Raw genomic sequence first — 12,809 nt, 5'->3', positions numbered from 1 at the left:
CATATTCCTCTAATAAAAGGCAGTTATATATAAATAAAAACGAAGCTATCTTAGAATTTGAGGGGAGATGGAATTAAGTCATTATTTCCATAGACTTGAGTTCTGCCATTTATAACGTCTCTGAGGTACAGTTTCCTTTTTTTTTAAATTAGCGTGATTTTTCAAATTAGATGATTTGTAGCATCTTTTTCCTCTGATAATTTATGATTCTAAGACTCTTAGGAAAAAGCTTTTTTTTCCCCCTAAGAACACCACCACCACAGTGAAAACTGCTGCCATTCAGATAAGGACAGAAAAATGGATTGGGGATATAGGGAATTGTTTATAAATTCCTAAATGATTAACATCACCAGTGACATAATCCCTTCCTATCTACGTGTACAATTTAATTTTTAAATTATTTTCTTGGAATAAGAGAGGGGCAAAAACCTAATTATTAGTTACTTATTCAATTTGCTGTGGCTTTGGATTATAGGATTTTTGTGATGGAAATGCTGGCACAGGCTCCAAGCTATACGGCATCGGCATACTGTTTGGATCTGCTCTCCGGAGATTTTGTCCTTGTTTGATGCATCGTGCATTAGATTTCTGTTCAGTGGAAGATGTTAGCATCATACAGGAGGAAGCCCTTTCTTTCCCTGATAGGGTTAACGTAAAAATCTTCCCTTTGTTTACTGGCGAGGGAAAACTCGGATCTGGAAAAGCCAAATCGTTAAGAAAATAAGACTGTGCGTGGTTATGGGGCAGGTGATTTTTTTAAAAATAAAATTCTTAATTCCAGGAGCTGCCCTAATGTCATTATTTTTCTTACACTTTGAAGAAGCTATAGATATAATAAACAGATAACTTTTCATTCACTGAGCAAGTGTGCACTGAAGCAGGTCTTCTGGCCAGGGGCCGGGCTAGACCCTAATTTGCAGCGATTAAAGATATGTGTTTGCAACTGTCTTTAGAGACCTTGGGCCCTGCACTGATGTCTGGCTGAGGGCCCTGCTTTTAGGAGATATAGGCACCAGTGACCCACCCATTGTGCTTGGTTGTCCTTTCTCTGGTTGTTACAAAATACTCAAATAACTAAGGATTTAGTTCCCTGTTTCCCTGGTGTCTGTGAGATGCTAACGCTGAGGACCAGAAAATTTTTCCAAAAGTTAAAAGCAAAATAAAACCACTACCATCACCACCATCAAGAAAGGAGTGGAGTCATTTCATAAGTTAAGAGAGAATTGGAAACACTCAGGCCCACTGGTGGTCATGCAAAATGATAAGATCTTATTGGAATCATATCAAACAATGAATGGGCACCAAAAGCTGTAAAAATGCCTTTGGCTAATGAATGCAGCTCTCAGATTTTTATGCTGTGGAAATATTTATGTATGTGCACAAAGATGTGTCTATAAGGATAGTCATTTAGAGTAGTGGGAAAAAAATAAAGTAGTGGAAAAATATATATCGAGCATAAATATTTGATAATGTATAGTTAGACAAATCGTGTTGTATCTGTAATCACAGAACAAATAGCAATTCATGTGTGCTATAGAACACTTGTGATGATTTTACGAAGAGTATTTATGATGATTTTGCATGTGCTTTGTTTTTACTAAGGGTAAGAAGGCATTCTTTAAAAAAATATATACATGTGTTGGGGCACCTGGGTGGCTCAGTCGGTTAAGCGTCCAACTTCAGCTCAGGTCATAATCTCACGGTTTGTGGGTTTGAGCCCTGTGTTGGGCTCTGTGCTGACAGCTCAGAGCCTGGAGCCTGCTTCAGATTCTGTCTTCTTCTCTCTCTGCCCCTTCCCCACTTGCGCACGCTCTTTCTCTCTCTCTCAAAAAGAAAGAAAAATTAAAAAAATTTTTCTTTAATTAAAAAAAGCATGTGTTGTGCAAAACCCAAAATACTCACGTGAACAAAACAGTTTACTAAGGAGTTGTACCAGTGTTTTAAGTTTATTTCTACTCCAGAGTCCGAGAAGATTTCGAAAGCAGGGACATGAAAATGATACGAAATATAGCGAATTGGTGTGTCCCTCTCATCTCAATCAGCCCATTGATAAAGGGGAAGGAGGTGACAAGGAAGAGAAAGTTAGAGCAAGAATGAAATGGAGGTGGTTCCACTTTCTGAGATGACGGATTCGATAACATCATTATGCTTGTGCCACTAATCTTACCCAATACAAAAAAAATGAGGTCGGAAAAGTTTGCTGCGGGTTTGGGGGCTGCACTGGTCCTGCCCACCGGCCCCCCAGCCACTGCTGGCTCACAGATGTCTGGGTGGGGGGACTCACTGGGGTGTGTCTTCGTCCAGGGCAGGAGCCACCTGACAAAAGAGTGACCTTGTCCCACCTAGCCCCTGTTTTCTCTTCCCCCAGATAAGTAGACTAAGCCTTCATGACATTAAGTACTCCACATCTTTTTAACAACTGAGGGTTTGAGTCCAAGTCTGTTTGAATCAAAGCCCAGGTTCTTTCCATGAAGCTCTTGTGCCCTGGGAAGCATCACAGTCCAGCTGGGTAGGTGATTCTAACATGTAAAATGCTTTTAGAAAAATGTGACCATGACCATTAAGTCAGGAGCTATCGACAGTACGAGTTGTGCTAAATTCGTAGAAGCACAGGTTCCATGAAGGTTGTGCCAAGCGGTTACTTGGTAGAGATAAGTTTTGAGTTGAACCTGGAACAAAGGGGAGGATTCACTTAAGTGAAATGTGAATCTCTGCCTTCTTCCCCAAAATGGCTCAAGATGCATGCATGACCTTCCAATGAGGATCAGCAGGCTGACATCTCTAGGAGAAGCGTAAGGAAACAATCCTGTCATCATTATCAACTCAAAGAGTTTTTCCTGTTGATCTTGAACTGCTTTAGGGCTGAACAGACCATCTAGTCAGACCACTCAGTCCCGGGGGTTGCCAGCCACACCCATCCACCATTCGTGGGCACCCTTGTGGGGTGGAGACCTTAGCCCCAGAGCTTTCCTCCCAGGCAAGGTTAATCAGAGCCATTCCATTAGCTTTGTGTCCTGAAGTGCCTGTGTTCCAGCAAGAAACTTCCACTCAGATTGGTAAGAATTGACTGGAGACTGCTCCTAAAATTCGGTCACTGCATTCACTGAACGCCTAGATGAATGTATGCATCTTGTGTGGGGACTGCAGAGAGAGGGATAGCTGGGAGCATCGTGCGAGTGGCCAGTGAGCAGCTGCCCCAGAAAGGGCTGTGTATGCACAGAAGTGTGGGATGGTGACCCTGCTTGCTGATGACCTCCCACAGAGGCAGGGAGCACCTTGGGAGGCGGGAGGAATGGCAGATAGTGTTCAAGGGCTTTCCTGATGTCTTTATGTTGTTCATTCTCTCTTGGATTCTCTTCTCCCCTTCCCTCCTTGGGACATCCCCCGTTTCACCCCTGTCTTCTTTCCACCACTCCAGCTCACCTCTGTCCTCCTCCTTGGACCCCCACTATACTTTGCTCCTACGTCTCAGTTCCCTCCCCCATCTGTTCCTACTGCTGCCCCTCTCTGTCTTTCCATAGGCCCCTAGATCCCTGCCCATCTTGTCCCACCCCCTCTCCCTTTCCCCATCTGCACATACTTCTGTCCCTCCCTCTACCTCTCCCTTTTTCTCTCCCCCTCTCCTTCTCTTGGTCTTGGTCTCCCCTTTAATTCTCTCTCTGCCCTTTTCTCTTACTTAGTATCAAGTATGGGGTCATACTCTGTGCAGTCTGCATATAATGGTGTTCACAGGAGCAAGGAAGTGGGGAGCTGCCTGACCGCCCTTTCCCAGGGAAGCTTCTTGGGAGTGCTTGTCCTGAGATTTGCACATGCTTCATTTTTGACTCCTTATTTTTAAATGAGTTTCAGGAATCCGTGAGCTCAGCAGAACTGTAATATGGAGGGCCTCAGACTGGCGTTACTCTGTGCTGAGGGCCTTTGACTTTGGAAGGTGCCGGTGTCTGTGGGAACGATTGTCCAGCCTAACAGAATGGGGCAGGAGGGGAAGTAGTAGAAAGCAAGGGTGTTTTCAAGCAATTTTAAAATAAGAATATCAGCACCAAAAAGGCAGAGCTCTCTTCTTCATCCTGTAAGTATCCTTGGTCAGTTTTGGGAACAGGGAAGTTTAAATCAAAAAGCGATCAAATATCCATCTTATCCCTCAACAGGTACAACATGATACTTTGCCCATGGCAGGTGTTCAATAATTAGAAGCTATAAGAATCTACCTGATATTGGAGCGTGTCTTTGCAACTCTCCTGTAACTTCTCCGTGTAAGTGCCGAGGAAGGCGCTCCATCCCAGGTCCCAAGCTTGTGTTTTTGTAAAGAAAGCATTGATGGAATACATGGTGTTTAGGCTTTCCTGTCACCCCTTCCGCTTCCTCTTGGGCCCTCGTTGTTTCGCCCTTTGGCTCCTGGGGAGAGCTGAGCCTTCCAAGTGGAGACCTACATCAGGAAGGCTGCAGTCAGTCTGAGGACCACAGGAAAGGGTGCTCTGTACTCCTCAGCTGGAGTTGAGGCAGGGAGGGAGTGGAGAGAGGGGAGAATGGGTCAGTGTCAGAGGTTTACCCTGCCTCCAGCCGGCTTATCCCCTGAGTGGTCCTTCCCACGGACACTGTATTTCAATTTTCCTTTTATTATAAGTGCAAGCCCTTCTGGTCACAAGTCATACATGTGTACAGTGATTCACCCTGATTCTGGAAGGTGGACATTATCACAGGTCTGGAGTGTCTCTTCTTGGGACAGATGAGATCTGGAGTAAAGAATGTGATGTCTGACCATCCAGTTGTTCGATTTCTAAGACTGGAAGGAACGGTATTTCTTTTGTCTTTTGAACTCCCAATGAGATTCCCCTTCCCACCCCATCTGCTCTGTAGAGACTATCAGTTGCTTCCATATTCCTCTAGCAGTGTTTAGGGGATTGAATCAAGATTTCTCTGTTGTCCCCTACTCATAACCATGTGTTTGGTTTATGGAATAAAACCTGAATCATCTAAACTAAGTCAGGTAGGACTGCTTCAAAGCCACTTTACTATGACTGGTGAGTCTCATAATAAATTCTCTGAGGATGGGGTCCAAGGCACCTCTAGGCAGGCTCAGCTTGTCCTCTTTCCTTGAAAGCCTATTTTTATTTTTGTCAAATAGGAGAAATAGAAAACTGAAAGAAGCAAAAATGACTCCGAAGCTTGGCATCTGGGTAAAATCATAAATGTTCAAAGAAAGAATACACTGCAAGTTTGGCAGTCCTTTATATATTGTTTGTATCACTGGCATTTCCTAGCCTTCCTTGGAGCACATGATTGGAGAAGTCACTTACACTTATGTTAAAGAAAGCTATATGATGTAAGCAATTTCATTTCTGTTTTTAAGTTTATTTATTTATTTTGAGAGAGAGAATATGCAAGAGGGGGAGGGCAGAGAGAGAGGGGGGTGGAGGGAACCCCAAGCAGGCACCGTCCTGCTGGGGCAGAGCATGATTGGGGGGCTCCATCTCAGGAACCCTGAGATCATGACCTGAGCCGAAACCAAGAGTCGGGAGCTTAACTGACTGAGACACCCAGACGCCCCATATTATCTGGCATGACTAAAATTGTTCTACAGTGAAACCCTGACATGTGTTAAGTTACATCTGGATGTGTTCGTAAAATGCATCGACTTTGCCCCAGGGCTGCAGTTTTCTAAGTCTCTTTTGGGCGTAAGGATGGGGTTGGACATTCTTTAATTATGGGGTGTAAGAGTGTCTTAAAATTCATTTGGTGGACTGTTGCTGTGGCCTTTTAAAGGCCTGGTTGAGTTGATAAGGAAAATCATAGTTTTCAAATGTTTAACACAGTAATGACTGTTGACTATGAATGTTCTCTCTGGACCTCCTTACTTTTGCTGTCTTTCTTCACTTCTTATCATGTAAGTACAATGATGCTCATGCTCTAAGGAGAGAAATATGTGAGTGTGTAAGTCAAAGAAGTCACTGTAATTGGTTCAGTTAGTTTAATTCTTTATTGGTCACATAGAAGGTTTGGGAAATGCAGTGTGAGGTAACATTAACACTCCATTTTTCCTTTGTGCTAATCTCTTTATTCCAAAGAAGAGTGTATACTTGACTAGATTTCGCTAGAAATTGACTTTGTGATATATTTACATTCTGCTAAAGATACTAAAAGCTTGTTCACAATTATAATAAAATATAAATAGAAAACTTTAAAAACTCTTGGCAATGCAAAAATAAGTAAAATAAACCCAAATCTCCCAGGGTCCTAATGGCCCACAATCCATTACTTCTCTTCCTTATTCAGATCCACTGCTGTTTCCTGCAGGGCATGGGATATTTAGCGGTACATAACTGGGAGACCATCTCATCCACAGGCGGGTTTTGGAGTCAATTACAGTAGGTTTTTTAAGATGGCTGCTTCGTCCCTTTACTCTTTTCCTCCGTAAAAGTGCAGCGCGCAGTGAGAGCTCCTTTGCCATTTCCATCCCCAGACCACGACTGTTCTCACACTGGGAACACGTCATGTTCCGTTTTCTGACGTTGTCAGTTTTCCTTTTAATCTTTTCCAACCCCACCCCCACCCCCACCCCCACCCCCATCGTCACTAACGGTGTACCTTGTTGTCTGCCAGTAAAACTTAAGAATGTGTAATAAATTAAGGATGGTTCTACATTGCCTCTTTATCTGACTAGCATCTGTGGGTGTCAGCTGCCAACAAGTAGCTCGGGTGTCTGGGCCGCTCCTGAATACTCACAGGCTGACACACTCTCTCCTGATGAAAGGTACCTTCAAATGTGCATGTGATTTTCAATCTAAATTGTGTATGCTTAAACTCTTCCTGTAAGAGAATCGCTCCACCGAATACAATGACTTGGCTGGGACTTTTTAAAAGCTGGATATAAATATCACTAGAAATTATAGAGCAAGCATAAATACTTCACTCTGAGCTGTGCTGAGCATTTTCAGAATGCTTCGGACCACATCCGTGAAATCTGAGCGTATATCAGAGGAAGGGCATGGGGGTGCGGGGAAGGGCAGAGTTAGTCACACAGGATCGCCGACCTTCCCAGGGAGGCTATAAAGTAATGGCTTAACCCCTCATGTGGTTTCAGTGGTGGTAAAGGAAGGGTTTTGTTCTTTCAGTTCTTATCTAATTGACCACCCTGGTTTTGATGATGTGTGTACATAACCTCATCCGAAAATCTCCATGTGTGAGTTGAGACACATCTTGTTAAGACTGTCGTGTTCAGGGGCGCCTGGGTGGCTCAGTCGGTTAAGCGTCCGACTTCAACTCAGGTCACGATCTCGCGGTCCGTGAGTTCGAGCCCCGCATCGGGCTCTGGGCTGATGGCTCAGAGCCTGGAGCCTGCTTCAGATTCTGTGTCTCCCTCTCTCTCTGCCCCTCCCCGTTCATGCTCTGTCTCTGTCTCAAAAATAAATAAATGTTAAAAAAAAATTAAAAAAAAAAGACTGTCGTGTTCAAATAGAATACACGTTATATTCTCAGAGAGACACCGTGCTTTCGCGGATGATAAGAACTGAAATCAACGCCTTGCTGATCTTTTGTATTTTAATAGAATATTTTGTGCTCCTAATTCTGTGCAAGGTGCTAAAAAATCTCTGTATCTAAGATGACACGTGCATTGAGTGAAGTATTCTATTGCTTTAAAGCCATCCGTTGTAGAGAAAGGTTAGTGTGGGGTGGCGGTGGCAGGGATGGCGGTGGCGGGGATGGCGGCGGTGGCGGTGGCAGCAATGGCGGTGGCGGTGGTGGTGATGGAGGTGGCGGCACTGATGGTCGTGAACATGGTGAAACATTGAACCTGAGACATGTTACATCAAAATGCTGAGGTCCTTCTTTAAGGTCAAGAAATAACCCTCCTGTGAGGCACATTCCATTTTGTTTTGTACAACACCAAACTCATGAAGAGAATAAAAACAAAATGTACTATTTTTCTGTATACAGTTTTGCCTTTACTATTTTATTCTACAGCTTTTAATTTTATAATGCGATCTTGATGCCAGGTTTCATGTAAGCGATGAGCTGTCATTCATTTATTAGGATCCACTGTGTCAGTTTCTTTGTTCTGTCATCCCACTTGTCTGATGGATCAGAAGGTGGGATGGTTAACAAAGGAGTCACCGAGGTACAGGAGGGGTGCGTGAATAGTGACAGTGCTGATATGGTGTTCGCTTTATCATTATTTTCCAAGCCTTCCTCTAGCGCGTCTCTTTGTCAGTACGATCTCCCCGTCTCCCTTTTCCCCTCCCTGCAAGACACCAGCTTAATAAACAGAAGAACAAATATGACTCCTTGCTTTATCCTGATCTTAATTCTGTACTTCTAAAGTCAGACGCCTCTGCTGGCATTGCATCTCTCCCGTTGTATGCAGAGATGCACTCTGGCTGCTGTCAGTCATTCAGAATTAGAAGCTGTGCTCTGCGTCTGACCTGGCGCCTCATATACGCCCACATCCCCGCACAACTGGCAAACAGTGGTGGTTTATTTTGGGGGCTAGTATAAGAGGCTGTGTCTGACAGCTGTGAGTGTCAGCTAAGGGCTGAGACTGTCATGTAATGTGGCCTCAACTCTTGTCTCCCTGCCTAGACTGTTCACTAGAAGCTCAGCCCAAATATGTTAAAGGTGGGAAGCGTTACGGACGAAGGTCCTTGCCTGAGTTTCAAGAATCCGTGGAAGAGTTTGCAGAGATTGAGCCACTAGATGAAGAAGCACGGCCTTCACACACCCCAGCCAGTGACCGCCACGAGGTAAGGAATTGGACGGGCACATCCATCCGGACCAGAGGTGTGGTGACGGACGGATACCCCTGCCACGGTGGTGTGGAAACAGGAGAACTGAGGGATTTATGGCTCTTCTCAGTTACCAGCTACTTGCTAATCTTATTACTTGGCCTTTTGGATATAGACGGCTAATTTTTCTTTTGTTTGAATGTTTTCACCTCTGTTTCAACTTCTGGAGAGCTGACATTTCTGTGCAAGCTTTGTGTTTATATATTTAAAAATTCAGGGGCACCTGGGTGGCGCAGTCGGTTAAGCGTCCGACTTCAGCTCAGGACACGATCTCGCGGTCCGTGAGTTCGAGCCCCGCGTCGGGCTCTGGGCTGATGGCTCAGAGCCAGGAGCCTGCTTCCGATTCTGTGTCTCCCTCTCTCTCTGCCCCTCCCCCGTTCATGTTCTGTCTCTCTCTGTCCCAAAAATAAATAAACGTTGAAAAAAAAATTTAAAAATTCAGTTATTTTCCTATTTTCTGGGGTCTGCCACTTTGAGCACTTCTTAGGAATATGTCTCTCTTCGTGGCACTGTCATTTTTAGTTATGTAAAAAGCTGCCCCCCCCCCCCCCCCGGGCAAGCTATAAAACAGCATCTATGGCAGGTAGGAAACAAAAGCAGTGCGCTTAGACATTTTGAAAGCCGCGCCTTACCTATCATGGCGGGATAAAGCAGCTTTCAAACTTGGTTCTTGTGGTCTCAGCGGCTGTCGTGGTTCTCCTTCCTGGCACCCAGGCCCGCCTGACCTTCCAGCAGTCAGATGTGCCCACTGTACTCATCGCCGTACTCTACCAATGAAGGAGAAGCAGTAACATTTTCTTTATTCTTTCCTTACGGCTCATTTACCAGCATGCCATTTATAGAACATGATTGAAAACGCCATGCTGAGCAAGCTCTAAATATTTCTTGCAAATCCCAGCTCAGACTGGGGATGCAAATATTTCAGATATTAACATAAGCTGGGAAAGAGACAAAGTGTCTCAACCTTCTTAAGTAGCCCGTAGATGGTGGTTTCCTGGAGGTGTGCGTGCACGTGTGTGTGTGCGCGCGTGGGCATTCGTTGCTAACACCCGTGTTCAGCTCATTAAAATCCACAGGAAGCGGAAGCTTGCTCCAGTAATGACCCCAGCAGTCAGACATCTAGCATTTTCAGCCTTCCAGAATGCCCACAAACCCAAAGGTAACAGATCCTAGGTACTGAGCAAAAATGAAACCAGCCAGAGTACATTTAGAAGACACAGGACTGGTGGTCTACTGATCCCGAGAAGTTTGCACCATAGTTTTAAAGGAATACCTGTCCTCACACCAGAGGTGAAGGAGCAGTGGCAGACATGTGAGAGAAGAAAAGAGGAAGAAAAGCTAGAGAAGAGAGAGAGAGAAACTTGCCAAATGGTGTAAGGGTGGCATGGGTGCGAGGTGACAGCTGAAGACAGAAAAGGCAGTGAGAAGCAAGGAAGAGGCGCCTGGGGCCAGCCAGGGGCAGAGGCTACCTCTCTTCTTGAGTTCAGTCAGTTTCTGACCCTTTCTCATGTCCCTGTGAGAATTTAGATAGGGCCCTTTCCCCAATAAAACACATATACTCATGTGCACAAAAATTTTGCATATGCAGTTTCAGAGATGTAAGTAATTTGCATAGTTATTGCAGTGCTCATAATGTTTATCTTGCTGTCAGGAAGGATAGCATTTTGTTACATAAAATCTGTTTCATAACCCTGAGTAGTATGGAATGTATCTAAGACACTTCCCTATGGACCAAAAAAAAAAAAAAAATTAAAATATGTCTCAACACTTCTGGGGGTATTTGGTCCTTTTGTTATTTGGAAAACACTTTTAAGTCTAATTCTCCTTTCTCCAACTGCTTTCAGTACCCAAGGCATTATGATTTGGTGCTCAGAAATTAAATGATTACTTATTTTTTTGATAACACAGTTTCTAATTATGATCTTGGGATACCTAGAAAGTTCTTAAGCAGAGCTCTTATATCCTTGTTTTATCTTATCTATGGACTTCCAGTGAGATTTAGTGTTTAAAAGTGAGACTTTAGGCTCCTCGATAAATAAGGATAAGCGTTGAGGCCTGAGTTCAGGCGAATTCTTGCTGCTGTGTCTTAGTGAGAGGGCATGTTGGGAGAACACATTTCACCCCCGATATTCAGCTTTCTTTCTTCTTTCAGAACCTCTTAGGTGGGACCTTTTGATACTGTATATAGAAGCTTTAGTGCTCAACTGCCTTTCACTAGAACAGCAAATAGAGGCCTAGAAGGGTCCTTTCTCTCCATGTCTGTCCACCTTGAAGACCCCCTACCGACCCGACCTTGCAAATCTGTTAGATCTGGCCCCCGAAAGCCTATAAGGGCACTGGATAACCCCCTTTTACCCTTTTTTTAATTGTTGAAAGTGGACTCAAACTGAATGCTCATCCAGATGCTTTTTTGCCTAAAACTTTAGTGTTTCTGAGCTGAATGGAGTTGTCAGTTTTCAAATCGATTCATCACTTTAAAAAGTCAATAGTCTCACATGTGACATTTTTGAAGTTCCTGTGGGCAGCAAGGAGGGCCTGTCCAAGCTTTGTGTAGCAGTAGACTGCACACTGCCTTCACAGATACTCAGTCTGGTGGCATAGTTTCCACGGGATGTCAGCCTTCATGGCATATACTGTTGTGTCAAGATAGTATTCCTGTTTCCTGGCCAGGTTCCATAGAAGCCTTAGCAATTTACGGCCACTCCGTTGGCCAACACAACTTCACACTCTGGACAGCACGTGCTCGCACCAGAAATCCCCCGGTCTCTTCACGATGCCTGGTAATCTTCCTTATTCTAGAGTGGCTCCCAAATAGGAATGATGGGGAGGAGAAAATTCTTAATGACCTGTGGGGTTTATTCATTAACTTATAAGCACTTCAGAACCTGTCAGAAGTTCTTTACTGTTGGCTTCTTTTTTTCTCTTTTGTCTGCCTGAGGCCCTTTTGTCTCCTGCCCTTGGGTGTTAAGAATTTATTTCTTGGGTATATTTGTTACCAGTGGTTCATACTTCATCTCAGTGCCATTGGGCAGTATTGAAGGACGGAGCAGGGATGGGTGTCTCCTGATGGGAATAATTCGTCAGGAGTAGTCAGCTCCTGAGCCGCAGATGGGCCTTCTTGGTTTTGATTGTGAGTTTCCTTTGACTCCTGGATCCTGGCTCAGGGCAAGGTGAGATTCCTAGCTGGCCTTTGAGTGCGGTTTCTCAGACATGCCAGATTTTCCCTAAGGTGAGTTTAGAATTTTTTGATGAAGACAAAAGGACCTTAACCCGTTGTCAAAAGTTACATGGAGAAGAAGCTTGGCTGTTGCTACCCAACAAGGAGACTAATCTTTGCTCCAGGATCAATCAGTTTTATTTACCTGAGCTCTTGGAGAGGGGTGGGCAGTGGAATGGAATGGGGTCACAGATACCTGCAAAAGTCTTGCTTCCTTCTAGGAACTCATCTTGTAGGGATAAGTGAGCAAACAGCCATCTGAAGGGATGAAACAATAATTCCTCCTCAGGGCGCCTGGGTGGCTCAGTCAGTTGAGTGTCTGGCTCTTGATTTCGGCTCCGGCCATGATTTCACGGTTTGTGGGTTCGAGCCCCACATCGGGCTCTGTGCTGACAGCACATGGCCTGCTTGAAATTCTCTCTCCTTCTCTCTCTTTCCCTTTCTTGCTTGTGCGCTCTCTCAAATAAACATTTAAAAAAATGTCTCCTTCCCCCCGCTTCCCTCTAGGATTATTCTGTAATAAGGGAGTTGCCAGGATTGACAGCTTGGTCCTGTACTCCTGGGTCCATGACTCACATTTTTTTCTGCATTCTTATTTTGGGAGGCCTTCTCCCATACGTACAACCAAAATGATAGGTAATTCTCAGGTAACTCTCTACCTGTAACTCCAACCTTCTGTCCCACCCAACAAAACCTAGAAATACAGACAGGTAAGAGTGACGCTGTTACAAAGTTTGCTTTCAAGCTACTACATTTATTTCTAATGTAAGTCCCATGTGAAGCTTTAGTCTTCATTAGTTACAAGAACCTGG

The 12,809-nt window shown here is 44.4% G+C and overlaps 1 protein-coding gene across 10 annotated transcripts in view; it reads left to right on the top strand.

The window, feature by feature from the left end:
* NIN (ninein) overlaps nt 1-12,809 on the top strand; it is a 99,085-nt gene that overhangs the window by 23,394 nt on the left and 62,882 nt on the right. For 5 of the 10 annotated variants that reach the window (XM_043556117.1, XM_043556119.1, XM_043556118.1 and 2 more), the window contains 2 exons: nt 6,662-6,751; nt 8,578-8,738. In XM_043556117.1, the coding sequence (XP_043412052.1) occupies nt 6,662-6,751; nt 8,578-8,738 (251 nt within the window). The remainder of the gene's footprint in view (nt 1-6,661; nt 6,752-8,577; nt 8,739-12,809) is intronic. The other 5 variants (XM_043556120.1, XM_043556121.1, XM_043556126.1 and 2 more) reach the window with 1 other exon arrangement.

Source organism: Prionailurus bengalensis, chromosome B3 (assembly GCF_016509475.1).
Source record: "Prionailurus bengalensis isolate Pbe53 chromosome B3, Fcat_Pben_1.1_paternal_pri, whole genome shotgun sequence".
Classification (NCBI taxonomy): Eukaryota; Metazoa; Chordata; class Mammalia; order Carnivora; family Felidae; genus Prionailurus; species Prionailurus bengalensis.
The sequence above is the reverse complement of the archived record's forward strand: the minus strand, read 5'-3'. Positions and strand labels throughout refer to the sequence as shown.